This window comes from Echinops telfairi, unplaced genomic scaffold (genome assembly GCF_000313985.2).
Source record: "Echinops telfairi isolate 266 unplaced genomic scaffold, ASM31398v2 ScPeMD7_1;HRSCAF=3_0, whole genome shotgun sequence".
NCBI classification, from domain to species: Eukaryota; Metazoa; Chordata; class Mammalia; order Afrosoricida; family Tenrecidae; genus Echinops; species Echinops telfairi.
In genome coordinates this window covers 48,072,039-48,088,543 of record NW_022103896.1, presented here as the reverse complement: position 1 = coordinate 48,088,543, position 16,505 = coordinate 48,072,039, and the positions used below count along the sequence as shown (strand labels likewise).

The 16,505-nt window shown below is 41.5% G+C and overlaps 1 protein-coding gene across 1 annotated transcript in view; it reads left to right on the top strand.

Annotated features, from left to right (window-relative positions):
* Nucleotides 1-16,505, top strand: part of SLC26A7 (solute carrier family 26 member 7) — a 136,978-nt gene that overhangs the window by 50,018 nt on the left and 70,455 nt on the right. Inside the window, exon 4 of the mRNA XM_004697718.2 lies at nt 143-307. Within this exon, the coding sequence (XP_004697775.1) occupies nt 143-307 (165 nt within the window). The remainder of the gene's footprint in view (nt 1-142; nt 308-16,505) is intronic.

Here is a 16,505-nt window from a genome sequence, read left to right as displayed (position 1 = left end):
ACACGCGTCTGCAATGTAAGAGGTCTGCTTTGCATCCCTTCAGAGTGTGTAAAGTAAACGTGAAACATTTTCAGATGTCACCCCCTGTCGTCCTTGGGGAATCCCTATGAAGGTAACCCTCTGACCGCCCTTGTCCTTTCAGCTGGTCATGTTTGTGCTACAACTGGGCAGTGCCACCTTCCTGCTGACGGAGCCTGTCATCAGCGCAATGACAACCGGGGCTGCCACCCACGTCGTGACTTCGCAAGTCAAGTATCTCTTGGGAATGAAAATGCCGTATATATCTGGACCACTTGGATTCTTTTACGTGAGTGGCCCATGTCTCTTCGCTCTTTTAATCCTGTGTGTGTTTCACAAAGTAGAATTTGTTGAATTACAATACTGAGAGTTTGTTGGACAAAAGAAATTTTGTTTGTAATGCAATCTTTTCAGCTATTTTAAAGGTGATTTTACATGTGAGGATAGTTTAGTGGAGAGAAATTTACTGATTTTAGAGCCTCTCTTTATTATGGACAATTGACTATGATGGTGGTAATACTTTCTTTCATAATAATATCAAAAGAGTCCCAAGAAGATGGATATAGGAAAAATCCCAAATCAACACTGGCAGGATGATTGTCTGCTCCGTCTTTGCCCCACTCCGCCCTGGAGTATGTCCCTCGTGCCTCTGAATTCTGTGAATTGCTGCCGTGTCACATGGAATTCACCAAAGGTGGAGGAGAGGCATCACTGGTTGGTGGATGCAGTTCAGTCCAAAGTCCGAAGGTCAGATGCTGGGGAGCCAGACGCTGGGGCCATCGGTTGTACTACACCTCTGGCTCTTGTCGGTAGTGAGCTCACATCCCTTGCTTCTCAGTTAACTCATTTTTTAATCAGTGAGATGGCATCTCAGGGAGTCCTGTTCACAATTAGGAAAATCCTATGCTTCTTCCCTCATCTCTTACCAGACCATGCAGGGAAAGGTTGTTTGGTGGGAGTTACCTGGTGCAATCAAATCCCACCCAAGTAAGCACCTGGGGCCTCTGGCAAGATGTTTTCAGTAGGCCAGCGGTTCTCAACCTGTGGGTCTTGACCCCTTTTAGGGTCGAACGGCCCTTGGCCCTTTCATAGGGGTCACCTGAGTCATAACAGTAGCAAAATGACAGTGATGAAGTAGCAACGCAAATAATTTTATGGTTGGGGGTCACCACAACATGAGGAACTGTATGAAAGGGTCGCGGCATTAGAAAGGTTGAGAACCACTGCGACAGGCCCTGACCTCTTGCTAATCTACGTCCACCAGGGTTTGACCAAGGCCACTTCCAGAGCAGTCTCTTTCTTCTCTCAGCTGTAGTAGATCCACTGTATGTCAAGTTAACTAAGGCAACCAGTAAGTAGAGGGTGGTCCGATTCACACCCTCTACTGAAGTCAGAGGTCAATCTCACCCCATTCCTGTTTGTTAGCAGATAATGCCCTCCACAAAGGCACCGCAGCCCCAGGTGTATGAGAACCAGAATTATATGTCACCTAAGGCAGGGGTTCTCAACCTTCCAGGTGCCGCGACCCTTTCACACAGGTCCTCATGTCGTGGTGACCCCCAACCATCAAATTATTTTCATTGCTACTTCATAACTGTCATTCTGCTACTGTTATGAATCAGACGACCCCTGTGAAAGGGTTGTTGGACCCCCAAAGGGGTCATGACCCCCAGATTGAGAACCGCTGACACGAGTGATTATGGCTGGGAAGAGCTGTATTACTGAAGTATAACTCATTGATGTAATATGGGCATTATCTGAAAGAATGGCTTGTATTTATTTATTTACTGTGAGGCAAATAGGTTTCCAGTTTCTATTGGGTGGTATCCACCTGATTTTGACCCATTTTAAGAATAGTTACTCTGCCACATTTTTTTTTTTTAGTATTGTAAACCTGGTGTGGGATCGAATCAGAGACTTGGTCAAATTATAATGGTAGCTCCAATCAGTCCTTATAACCCAACTTAACCTGAAAGAGGAATGTGTGGCCAGTTTCAACATGTTTTCCTAGAAACACTCCATTGTTCTTGGTCTCTTCTTGAAGTTGACCTAAAATCTTTATCTTTTCAGGAGTTTCTTTTGATGCTTTATTAAAACAAAAAAGCAAAAACTCACTGCCATTGAGTTGATGCTCACCCTACATGACAGAGTAGAACTGCCCCTTGGAGTTTCCAAGACTGTTAACTTTTTTTTTAATTATTAAATTAAAAGATTATTTTATCGGGGGCTCTTACAGCTCTTATAACAATCCATACATCAATTGTATCAAGCATATTTGTACATATGTTGTCATCATTATTTTCTAAACATTTGCTTTCTATTGAGCCCTTGGTATCAGCTCCTCATTTTTCCCCTTCCTCACCCTCCCCTCTCCTGGTGACCCCTGGATAAATTATAAATGTTTATTCTTTTCATATTGTATACATTGACTGCTGTCTCCCTTCCCCCATCGTTTCAGTTGTTCATCCCCCTGGGGTGCTGGTGTGGTGGTTGCTATGTGTCCATCATTACAATCAGTTCTCTCTTCCTCCCTTCTTCTCCCCACCTTCCCCCTGCCCTCCTGGTACTGCTTCTCCCATTCCTGTTCCTAGATTCCGTGTTTCATGTACTCTTATCTCTTAACTGGACTTGTGCACATGCTCTGGTCTAGTCCGCAGTGAAAGGCAGGACTGGGGTCATGATAGTGGATGATGAGGAAGCCTCAAGGAACCAGAGAAATATTTCATGTTTCATTGGTGCTATACTGCACCCTGGTTGACACATCCCTTCCTTGTGACCCTTTTGTAAGAGATGTCCCATTGTCTATAGATGGGTTTTGGGTCTCTGCTCCAAGCCCCCTCATTCTCAACAATATATTTTTTCATTTGTTTGTTTGGTTTGGGTCTTTTGATGCCTGTTACCTGATCCCATCGATACCTCATGATCGCACAGGATGGTGTACTTCTTCCATGTGGGCTTGTTGCTCCTCTGTAACTCTTTAAGGGAGTGGACAGTCCCGATTTTCTCCTGAGGAGCAGGTGATGGTTTTGAATTGCTGTTGTAACCATTATGCCACCAGGGCTCCTGATGCTTAATTAGAGAACAATTTTCTTATTAACTCCTTGAGGGCAACTCAACTTCATTTTATTTAACTTTTATGTATGACTATATATAAATAACACTGATGTATTTGATACTGCATACCTCAGCTGATATTGCATAATAACCAGAGTCCTTTCATCCTTAAAAAATCTTGAATTTTACCGGCTAAATAGTCATTCACACTTTCTTTTAGGCAACTTAACGCAAGACTAGTCCCAAGGAGGTGGCGGTAAATATGTTTCCATTATCTCATTCTTCCAAATTGTCCTATCACTCCATCATCTCTGACATCAACCACCACCCTCTCCCCTTAATATGCTTCCTTATTAAGGAAATATGATTTCTTACACCTCAGCATTCTGTAATCCACTGTAATAGCCAGAACTCATAACTTGAAGGAAAATAGTAGTTGTGGGTTCTGCTAAGTTCGGAGCATCCTCCCATCCCCAAGGCTGCTGGTGAAATCAGGTCAAGAGGTCCAGCGGGGAAGGGCAAACCAGATGCGCTTCTGAAGGATACTCTTCACTCCTGGCTATCTTTTGGGTCACCTGCTGGTGGTGTAGTGGTTACACATTGGGCCCTAACCATAAGGTCAGCAGTTTGAAACCACCAGCCACTCCTTAGGAAGATGATAGGGCTGTCTACAGTCTTGGAAACTCACAGGGGTATTTTACTGTGTTTTGTAGATCACTAAGAATTGGCATGGACTCAATGGGAGTGAGTTTTGTTTTGTTTGCTTCAGAAAATGCCTCATATTTTACCCAGCATGATGGAGATCACAGCTAAATTATAGCGTGCAATCAGTATTTTCTCCTACTTTATTACCCTGACTCAACAGGGAAAGGTTATATGGTGGGAATAACAGAAACTAATTATGACTAGAAGAGTCAAAAATAACTCACTGCACTGCAAATATATACACGACAAAAGCTTAGTTTTCTTCTTTTCTGTTATTAAGATTGTGTCTTTTGTTTCATAATTATAAAAGGCCTCCTGGGGGAAGTTCTTTATGTGTGTGATATTGTCTTCATGGCTGATTCTTTCATTAGAACAAATGTATAATAATGGAATTACTAGGTTAAAAATTTTGCCAAATTTCAACCTGGAAGAAATATATCAATGAAACAGTGGACCCTCACCTTATCTTTGCCAACTCTTGTTCTTACTGCATTTTACAATCACGACCTTAATATGGCTGTGTATGGCTCTCTGATTATTGGTGGTGTCATTAATACAGATGATCATTGCCAACACAGAACTGGAAGCTGGCTCTGAAATTTTGCAATGTAAGATAAAATGATATCCTACTCAGTGATTCATTTATTAGAAGGAAGCTTGAAAGCAAAACAGAAACACTGGAATGTAGGCAAAGAAACCGCGAAATTCGAAGTTCCGGCTCCACCAAAGGTGTGCCAAAGTAGCCTAGAGTTGTCAGTTGGCTGCCGAGACATTTTTTGATCACAAGTCTTCATAACTGAACTAAATAAGCAAAGATTCTGTTTTAGTGGCCTCTTTAGTGGCTGGGAACTGAGACTTCTCTGTGTTGAATAAATGGGGAAATGACTACAGGGTATAAGCTAGCTTCTTTGTTCAAATTCAAATACATGTATAATTACATCTCCTATCATTAGCAAGGTTAAACAATACTGGTGTGGCTGGTAGTGGAAGGCTGATGTGGAACCAAACTTTGGTAATTCAGGTGTGTTTCTCTGGTGACAATGTACAGAGAATGCTATTTTAACGTGTGTGTGTGTGTGTGTGTGTGTGTGTGTGTGTGTGCTGAAAAAAGTGATTCAATTACAAGGATCTACATGTGACCTCCTCCCTGGGGGATGGACAACATAAAAGTGGGTGAAGGGAGATGTCGGGCAGTGTAAGATATGGCAAAATAATAATTTATAAATCATCAAGGGTTCATGAGGGAAGGGGGAACAAGGAGGGAGGGGAAAAATGAGGATCTGATGCCAGGGGCTTAGGTGGAGAGCAAATGTTTTGAGAATGATGAGGGCAATGAATGTACAAATGTGCTTTACACAATTGATGTATATATGGATTGTGATAAGAGTTGAATGAGCCCCTGATAAAACGACTAAAAAATAAAAGAAAAAAGTGATTCGTGCAAGATTTTACACATGTTTTACACATGGCATCAAATAAAAACATACAGATGGTCATTGTCAACACAGACCAGGAAAGTGGTTCTAAAACTTTGTAATGTAGAATAAATGAATATCCTACTGTGTTTTAGATGTAAAAGTATTTATACCCTAAATAGTTTTAGATTGCTGCCATTAAATGTACAATTCTAATTGGTGGAAAGTTTGCTTTGTGTTACCAGCCCTGGCGACATTGGACTGCTGACTACAAGGTCAGCAGTTCCAACCCAGCAGCTGTGCTCCATCAGAAAAAGATGTGGCTGTCTGCTCATGCAATGAGTTACAGCCCGGATAACTCTAGGGGAAAGTTTTACTCTATCCAGTAGGGTCACACGACTCTGAAGGACTTTTGGGCAGTGGTTTGGGAGCTCTGGTGGCACAGTGAGTTACATGTTGGGTTGTTAACTGCAAAGCTTGCATTCAAACTCACCAGCTACTCAGGGGGTGGGGTGGGGAAGATAAGGATTTATGTAAGGATGTATAACCTCGGAACCCCCCAGGGGTAGTTCTCCTTTGTTCTATAGGGTTGCTATGACTTGGAATGACTCAATGGCAGCAAGTTTGTTGGTGTTTGTTTCTTTGTTTTATGCTACGTGTTGAGCAGCAACAAAGAAAAGTTGTTCCTGCTTGCAGTGTCAAAGAACTCCCATCTGTGGGCATGGTGCTTGCTTCTTTGCCAAGTTTTCAAAAGGGATCCTGATACTGTGATGTCAAACATACTAGTGATCTGAGCATTAGATTTCAAAAGACATCTTGTATCACTTACAGGTGGGTGCTATTATTGTTGAATATCATTGAGTCCACTGTGATTCATAGCCATTCTGTGCTCAACAGAACAAAACGCCTCTTGGTCTCATGCCATCCTCACAACGGTTATGTTAGAGCCCACTTTTACAGTCCCTGTGCTAATTCCTCTCATTCAGAATTCACCCACTGCCATTGAGTCGATGTGGGCTCACAATGACCCTACAGGACAGCATAGAACTGCTTCTGTGAGTTTCTGAGACTGTCGGTGTTATGGGAATAGAAAGCCCCTCTTCTCCTGAGGAGGTGGCTGGTGGTTTCCAACACTGACCTTTCAGAGCACTGCTCACTGAGGAACCACTGTGCCTCCAGGGCTCCAGACCTTCTCTTTTTGCACTGGCCTGCTTCACCAAGCATGATGTCCTTCTTCCAGGACTGGTCTCTCCTGATACCATGTATAGAGTTCTAAGGAGCAACCTGGCTGGACTTGTTCCAAGACAGATACGTTTGTTCTTCTGACAGCCCGCAGTACTTCCATATTCTTTGCCAGCATCACCATTCAAACGCATCAATGATTTTTGGGCCTACCTTCTTCATTGTCCAGCTTGCGCATGCATATGAAGTGATTGCCAATAGATCGGGACATTTGGAAAGTGTGTGTCCAAAAGCCAAACTCACTGCTACAGAGTCAATTCCAACTCATAGTGACCCTGGTGTTTAGTGGGTTTATGTGTTGGACTGTTAACCCCAAATTGAGCTATTTGAACCCACCAGTGGTTCCCCATGAAAAAGATGGGGCTTTCTGCTCCTGTAAAGATTTTACAACCTTGAAAACACACAAGGGCAGTTCTATTCTGTCCTAAAGTGTCCATATATGAATTGAACTCCCGTAGGCTTAGATAAGCTGATGAGGATAATGGAAATCTGAACTGGCTGTGTGGAGGAATGGAACTGGAGCAATTCATTGGGTCAAAGAACCTACAGGAAGTTGAGTTAACACATTCTTGGGATTTCTACTCTTGGCTCATGTTCCCTGCTTCAAAGCTTTTAGCCAGTAATATGTCCTTTGTGAAAGCTAATCCGATGAATAACAATAACATGTTATTGATATTCCTTAGTACATATATCCGTAGCTAGAGGATTTGTGTCCCTCTGCATGACCCAGTCACCACTTCATGAAACGAGATGCCTGGGACATTCTAAGTGTTCATTAAATGTAAGCTGGTATTTTTCTTCTCATTAGTAATGAATACTTGGATATACCAAATTATGGATTTTAAAATATGCTACTTAGGTATTAGCTACAAATCCTTTTCCTGCACAGAAAACTCTTAATTAGATATACAAAATTGAATATTAAGGCAAAGTTAAATCTTTTTTTTGCAACTGGTCAATAAAAATGACTTGAACATTTATAGAACTTAAGAAATGTATCTAGCTGCTTCATTAGTACTTATTTGTCATCAGAAGTGTGAAAATAGTATGTTTTCAGTTAATTTTTATTTGAAATTAGTCCTATCTATTTAGTTTGACATTTCTAGCAATTACAAGTCCATCTAGTAAATTATAAGCACTGCTGCACAATATTTTGTAAAGTAAATAGGAGGAATTGCTTTATGAAACCACTTTTGTCTTTAGACCCTGAATCACCAGTGACACTGTTCTGTCTCTTTCTTCCTTAAGGTCAACGATTTGACAGCGTTTAGTTCACTACATAGACACAAGGGAAAAGTGAAATACTTTCTTTAGGACTTAAAAAAAAGTTTTTTTGTTTTTTGTTTTTAATTGAGAAATGAGGAAGCATTATTTTATTATGAAGGATGTTTTCCCCAAAAGGCACAATAAAGATTATGAAAATTCCTAGGTCATATTAGTACATGTGGGTTCCTTTGAGCTGGCGCCAGTGTCTTAGCCTGTAGCAGCCTGTGAGAAATTTGGCAAAGCTGGTTCCCCCGGCCTGGCTTTATGAGAGTACTGCTCTAAATAATTATGTACAGTCCTGTACATTAAGCCCAAGAGCAAAAGGCAAGCTTGGCAGTCAATTCAAGTACCCTTCTTGGAAGTTTTATTTCCTTCTTTAAAAACGAAGACTTTCAGAATTGGAAAGCAGTTTCCTTCCCACCCCCCACACCAGAACCACTTTCCCACTCTGGACACCCCTTAAGGCTGCAAGGCAGGGATCAAGAATGTTCATAAAAGTGGGAAAGAAACGTCAGAAGGAAATCGGAGCCAGTGAGCCATTTTCTTTTATAGAGAATGAGATCACAATGAAATATGTACAAATGAGGTTTCTGTGTGGAGAACAAATTTACTTTGAAGACATAGGGCCTCTGGGATTTCGGAATCGAGGACATGCTTTGGTGATTTACAAAAGCCCACATTTTTCTCTGCTTTGATTGTGACATCTGTATGGTGAGGTGCATGGATAATCAATCTGCCCTGACCAAATGGGCAGGAGAAGTTAAAGGGGGAAAGAGCAAGAAGGATTCTTCTGCAGCTTGATGCCATCAGTGGGAGAGGCTAAAATAAGTGGCAGGTTTCATTTGGAGACAGGACAATTGTATGGAACCTGTAACAAAGATTGCTTTAAAGAAATAAAAGACAGAGCAAATATTTTTGCAACTCAACTGTCTTGGGCTAAACTCTCTCCACCTCACCCTCAAACTCACTGAAAAATGCATCCTACAAAATCCAGTCTTAAGAAATTCAAACTCAACTGTTTTTTCCCCCTTCCTGAACAAGGGATGGCTGGCTGCCAGCTGGACTGTGGCCTGCTTGGCTGTGCATGTGGTCCAAAAGAGTATCATGTACCTGTGTTGTCTCTGGCCATTTCACATACATGCTTCTTTCCCCGAGATCACAGTTTGGTCTGAGACTTAATTTGTTCCTTGAAGCAATAGCAAGCAGATTTATTCCCAGTGTAAGATGTATTTATTGATGAAACATTTGGAAATAATGGTGTAAAAAATGATGAAATATTGGTTTTCTTCCATTGTGTATGTGTGTGTGTGTGTGTTGTGTGTGTATGTAGGAACTACTGAAAATGCAGCCTTTGGTTGAGATTCAGTCCCCCCATTTTTGTGTATGACTTTAAGAGAGCGCTGAGGAGCTTGCCCTTAATGGTACTCATTTTAAAATGTTTAAAGATTTAGGATGTTTAAAGTTAGTTGGGCTGCTAACGACAAGGTCAGACATTTGAAACCACCAGATGCTTACTCTTCAGGAGAAAGACAGGGCTTTCTACTTCTGAAAATATTTGCAGTCTAGAAAACTCGCAGAAGCAGTTCTACCTGTTGGGTTGGGTCGCTATCCATCAGCATCCAGTCATGGCAGCGAGTTTGGTTTTGGGTTTTGAGAAGCACAGACATGAACTGGAATCAACGCCACAGCAATTGGTTTTGTTGCTATTGTTGTTTCAGTTAGGCAAAGGCAAAGTTTATAGGCGACGTCAAGCTTTCACAAAAAGGCCTACCAACCCACCAGTTCTGGAAGATTCGGAGATGGCACTGAGATTCCTGATCTGTCCTGTAGATCTGCTGAGAAATCCCCTGTCTCTCGTTGATTCTATCTCACACCTTTCCTAAAGGACAGGGTGGAAGTGGCCTTGTGTGTTTCCGAGATTGTACATCTATTTATTTATTTATTTTTGCAATAAATCTTAACAGCCATTGATCCCTTAACAAACATTGAGAATGCAATTGAGAAACAGCATCCCTGCCCCCATGGCATTTTGTAGTATTGAGGAAGGACTTGGAGAAGGTGAACAAGCACCTCAGGGTTAATGAGGGAAGCAGGACGAAGGAGGGATATGGAGTACAGTGAAGGGGTGGGTCTGCTTATGTGACACGGTTAGGAAGACGGTTCTGAGGACATGGGTTTTGAGTGGGGTCCAGAATAATGGAAGAGATGCAGCCATGGAGACATTGGGTTAAGGGTGTTCGTGGCCTTGGAAACCGTAAATGCAAAACCTATAAAATGGATACAAGCTTGGCGTGCTAAAGGGATTGAGGATCGTTTTCATCTTATGATCCTTCCCAATGGAATTTCTTAAACCTTAAGCTTGTCTTATATTAGCTAGCTCCTGAGGTTTGGCTATGAAACCAGACCTTGCTCATGGTTTACATATGTAACAGGGAAAACATAGGATTTATAGTGCGACAAACCATGCTCTATCTTCCAGCTCTGCTGTTTTAATTTCAGTGTGCATGAAGCCTTTTGGGCTGTGAGGGAGGGGGTTCCCTGGGTGGCACAATTCAGTCAAGCATTCCAACTCCCCTGGAGTTCCCTCCGAAGAAAGGCCTGGAGATATACTTTCAAAAGTTTGCAGCCTTTACAACCTGGTGGAGCAGTTCTCTTCGGAAGCGCAAAGGTCGCCATGAACCGGAACTGACTCAATGGCAACCAGTTTGGTTTTGAATTTTAGGTAATTCATTTCATCTCTTGTACAGTTATTTTGTCCATGTATTAAATGAAAATAATCATGTGCAGCTTATATTAATGGAGGATTTCAATGAGCCACAGCAAGTAAAGTGACTAGCATAGTTCCTGGGAGCAGTAGTCCCCACGTTCTCCTTGAGAGAGGCAAACATTAAAATTTCCCCATGGTTTTCTCCCCAAAGTTTCCTCTCCCTAAAGGCCCATGGCTGGGCACATATGGAAGTTCTCCCAAGTTCAGAATAGAAAGAATTAGGCTGAATTTAGTCTCTGTCTCATATCTATCCATATACTTTTGTTAATCATGTGGGGCTTCAAAGATTTTGTAGAAGGTGGAATTTTCTGAAACCCCCTTATGTTAAGGAAAACAACAATGGTCCTCATACTCACAGCTTGTCACAGTTTTGAGAATCAAGTGCAAAGATTTTTTTATTGATTCCTTTCTACTAACACAATTCTGTTGCCAATGTTGAAGGCACAACATGGTTGTTGGATCGGAAGAGCTGACATGCCTGAGAAGAAACTAGCTGGCTGTCAAACCCTACCGCTACCAACACACCCCAGAGACGTCCATGTCCCATGGCAGTCTCCTCCCCAAAGGTTGTCATTCCCCTACCATGTCCTCAGGAGAAAGGAAGCAGCAGGCAAGTTTAGGCAAATGCCATGTGCTGGACTGGAAGAAGAGAAGAGTGAGAGAGGCATCGATAACACGGCGAATGTGTTGATCAAGGGTTCAGAGCACCTGTGTCCACCTGGGGCAATTCACTAGCCTTGGCAGCATTGATTCCTACATAGATATGTTAAGAGTGCAGGACTGGTTGCTTTTCCATGGTCTTTTCTAGAAATTAATTCTTCTAAACCTTTCCTTCGTTAGACATTTCAGTTGCAATCTTTACCACAGCTACTGCCATGACAATTGATCTATGATGGGTGGCCAGTTCTCTCTCTTGATAGGGAATACAGCTTCATGCTTCATTTAATTCTGTTGAAAATACTTCTATTTTGATGAAATTGCAGAGAAGCAAATTTAGTAGGGTATGTGTCATTCAGAGGACGAAAGCTCTTGAGCCCCTTCTGCTCCCTTTCGGCCATCCCAGAAGGCAGGACCATTTGATTTGCTCACTGTGTGCATTTTCTGTGGTTGCTGTAACAACTCATCAAAAGGTGATAGCTTTAAACAACATACATTTATTCTCACGGGGGCTGGAATTCAAGGTGTGGGTAAGGCCTCGTCCTCCCCCAAAGCTCAAGGGCTCAGTATTTCCTTGCCTCTTCCAGCTTCGGGTTAGTCCAGACATTCCTTGGCTTGGGTCACTGTGACTTCTCATAGACTCGATGGCAATGAGTTGAGTGAAACCTCCCTCCAATCTCTGCCTCCGTCGTCAAGTGATCTTCTCTTCTCTCTCATAATGCACATTTTGTCATTACATTTAGGCCCCACCCAGGCAATCTAGAATGACTTCATATTGAGGAAAGACCTTTCCCCAAATATCTCGTAGTGATATTCAGAGATTCTAAGGGGCAGGACTTGGATCTATATTGGGAGATGGGAGGGGCAGAGCCATAATTCAATTCACTACCTTAACCACACCCTGAAATACAGTGAGATTCTTTCTTTCCTTATTTACACACTGATGAAATGGATCTAAATGATTCCACCAGTAAATCTTTCAAATTTGTCTTGGGGCCATGCTTCGCATAAGAATGCCCTGTGGGACAGGTTTCTGATGGAATCAATATGTATTTACATATATTGTGTTATAAATTATAGTCAGTGGAATATAGGATTTTATCATAGTTTCAGTGATAGTCTTTACCTTTGTTGTATTTTGAAAAAAACAAAAACTAGTCCTGATGTTAGAAACAATGTCCTATAATTTTAGATAAATACCAGTGCTCAGATTATGCCAAATATGTTTTCAGAGCACGTTTGCACACCTGGGCTAAGCATATATGGTTGTTACCTGTTTACATTTTTATTTTGGGAGGAATACTGACCTTGTTGTTAGTAACTGACAAAGTCTTATCGTAGGAATTAGGCCTCACAGATTACAGACTAGAAGTTTGTATGTATTATAGAGTGCTGACAGATTTAGTAAAGCTTGCTGATTATATTATTATTCTGCTGTTTCTCTACTGAAACTCAAACCTCTTCATGACAGATTGACAGCACAAAGATAGTGTAGAAATGTAGATAGCGACACTAAAGGGCTTTCGTTTTCTTATTGCCTTCAGGTATCTAGTGTCTTAATTAATATTCTCTGTTTCACTTCTTTCTAGTTTCCAATATCCACTGCAAAGGCTACACAGAAACTCACAGATGAAACTCCTGGTTCAAAGGTTTATTAAGAAAGTTGACAAGTTGTCATGTCAGTGAGAAATGCTCAGGATGGTTGTTACCAGGACTGTGTTACAAAGTTTCAGGTCTGCTAATAAATGCCCAGAGGCTCCCCACTCCAGTAAGCCTGAGCTGAAGAGCACTCAGCCCCACTACTGTGGACCAGCAAGTCCAACTTCCCCAAGTACATGGCCAGAGGCACCCCACTACGCCAGCCAGCCTCCTGCACAAAAGCGCTCCACCTGCTCCGCAGGTTGGGAAGTCTATCAATCTGGTCCATACTCTGGATTATGGGTCTGCTGCTGCTCCTCTGGTGGTATCAGCATCATCCTGGATCTAGGAGTTTCACTGCTCAGGGATCCCAAGTCTGGAGAAGGAACTCTACGAGTGGCTCTTTCTGGTTATGAGAACCCTGCTTCTCAGAGGGCTCATTTTATACACACTCCAGGGAACCCAGTAATGCACAATTACTTGCAGGTCAATCCTAACAATATCTTCCCCCACCTTCTTATTAGACCCAAGCAAACAAAGGTCGCTTGGTGGGACTTAGACATTTGGGCTAGAAGAGGCACATTAACTATTTCAGTGCCCCTGAAAGGTCTTGTCAACAGGCAAGGCTGTGTTATCTGCATCTCTCAGGTTGCTAGTTAGCCTTTCTTTAATCTTGATTCTACATTCTTCTTAATATAGTCCAGTTTCTCAGATTATTTGTTTAGTAACAGAAGGATGCACAATTTTCCTGATATTAATCAGTATCTTGTTCTGTATGAACAACTGCCTCTTGACCTAAGTATAAGTTTAGTAGAAGCATAATGAAGTACTCTGGAATTCTCCTTATTTCCAATCTTACCTACAATTTGTTATGATCCCCACAGTCAAATGCCTTTGCATAGTCAGTGAAACATGAGTAAACATCTTTCTGGCATCTTCTTGTGTTTTGATAAACATGGTGATTGAATAAGTATATGATAATTACAAATCCTCCCAAATTTATAATATAGACCATCTTGATAGTAAGGAAGGAAAACTCTTGGGCTGTTCCTTGTCCTTCGCTTATCCAGTATAAAGGCTAAGCCGCTGGTTATTGTTATTGTGATAAACTAGAGTATCCATTCATTCATTTAATACTGTTTATTGAATGCCCACTGTTTGGTAGACCCCATTCTAAAGATGGGGAATGCATCAGTGAAAACAAATAACCGTATCTAAAATAGCTGAATTAGATAATCATCCATTAAATAAAGTGTGTGCATATAAATGTCTATTAGCTATTTCAGAAAAGCCTCTAGAAAACTTAATAGAGAGTAAGATGCGTACACTGGATATTACATTCTTTGACATCTCTAAATAGATTGTGTATCCTTTTTGTCAAATTTTAATGATCAATTTAAGTGACTAGTGTTATAGTATCAAAATGAGCTAAGCATCTAGCTTATTAAGTAGCATTGTAGATATGTATAAAAACATACTTCTTTATACACATACAAACATTACTTTTGCTGCTCTGAAGTCATCCTTTGTTACTCTGGGTAGACTAGAGAAACAAATCCATAGAGACTCATATACAGTATGTATAAGAAAGAGCGTTATATACAAGAGCAATTCGATATTGAGAAAACATCTCAGCACAATCCAGATCAAGTCCATCAGTCTGATATTAGCCCATGAATCTGATACCAATCTATAAAGTCTTCTTCAGACTCATGAAATCATGCAATGGCGCCATGTACAGGCCATTGGGTGGGAAGGCTTGTGGATCCAGTGGGATTGTAAACATCTCAACACTGGCAGGCGTCTCCATATGGCTTCTCTAGCTTGCAAGACTGCATTAGGGTAGGTCCACGTGGCTTCTCCTCAGGGATGTCTTGCAGGGAGTGAGCCTTGTCAGTAGATAGTCTGAGAGACAGAGAGAGAGAGAGAGAGAGAGAGAGAGAGTCACCTGCCTCCAAGAAGGAAATACAGGAGTTCCCAGAGTACTGAGGAGAAGGCCACATTCACACAGAGGCCTCATTGGCTATGACCCAATTGACAGACTAGACTCCACCCCTTCACTCAATCCTCTCAAGTCTCAAATTGACACCAGATTACGTAACTACCACACACCCTAATAGGAATTTTTAATCTACTAGAGACTAGTGTGTGACAGCATACTACTACAACTTGTCCTCACTCACTGCCATTGAGTTGATGCTGACTCATAGTGAGATTTTGGACTGACTAACATTGCCCCTGTGGGTTACTGAGACTGTACATCTTTATGGGAGTAGAAAGCCTTTCTTCTGGATTTATACTAGACATGAGAAATGCAATGTGTATTTAAGATGGCTAGACCTGTACTAATTGAGTATATGTGAGTGTATGTGTATCTTTTTATATATCCCTCTCTTGATCACCATATGCCATCCATCTCTTTCAGTCTGCCGTAGCTTGTGACTTGTACGCATGGGTCCACATGAGAATCATTAGAGGCCACCCTCCTTACCAACCGACTTTTGTGTTGTGTTCTGATGCTGGTTGTAATGAGTCTCTGCCCACTGCCAAAATTATTCTGGAGCATCTTTAAGATGTGCTTTGCTGTACAAGTTATAGTTCAATCCAGACAGTCAATAAACTCCAGGGGATATTCTCATTCCTTTCATTCTTGGATGGTCATTTTCATTACTGCAAACACATGTTCTTGAAATACACATGACATAAAATTTGGTATGGCTTAGGGGTTGTTCATATTCCCCCCTTTCTTGTGCAGCCACTGTCATGGGTACTTTCCCTGTTAGTGGAGGGCAGACTAAGAAGATGGCATACTCCGCTAAAGGCTTAAAAGCATCTGAATGACTTAAAAAGCAGCTAAGTAGTATCTTCAATTTCATTCTTGAATCATGATAAATCATCAGAAAACCTCATGTTCGGATAACATTTTCTCGACTTGATATCCTCTTTACCCTGTCTCTTATAGACTATATTTTTTGGTGTAGCATGTTGGGTTTTGGTTTGAATGAAGAGTATGTGTGAGATGAAATTTTTAAATTTTCTGTAAGAATGTTATGGATAGAGGAAAGTAGAGGAAATAGAGGAAATAACTATGAGGCAAAGGACATGTATAGATGTCTAAATACAGGTATAGCCATATGTAAATATATTTATATATGATGATAGGGAAATAGATATGTGTACATATATTTAAGTATTAAGGTAGCAGATGGACATTGGGCCTCTACTCAGGTGCTCCCTGAAGGCAAGAGCACTTTGTTCTAATAACCTGGCATTCCGTGACACGATTGCTAAAGAAAAAATGGGTGCATAAGCAAATATGGTGAAGAAAGCAATGGTGCCCCACTATCAAAAGATATAGTATCTTGAGTCTTAAAGGCTTGAAGATAAACAAGCAGCCGTCTAGCTGAGAAGCAACACAGTCCACATGGAAGAAGCACACCAGCCTGTATGATCATGAGATGTCAATAGGATCAGGGATCAGGCATCAAAGACCCAGAACAAAAAATCATATCGATGTGAATGAGGGGGAGTGCAGAGTGGAGACCCAAAGCCTATCTGTAGACAATTGGACATCCCCTTACAGAGAGGGTCACAAGGAAGAGAAGAGCCAGTCAGGGTGCAGTATAGCACCAATGAAACATACAACTTACCTCTAGTTCTTTAATGCTTCCACCTCCCTTACCCACCACTATCGTGACCCCAATTCTAGCTTACAAATCCAACTAGATCAGAGCATGTACACC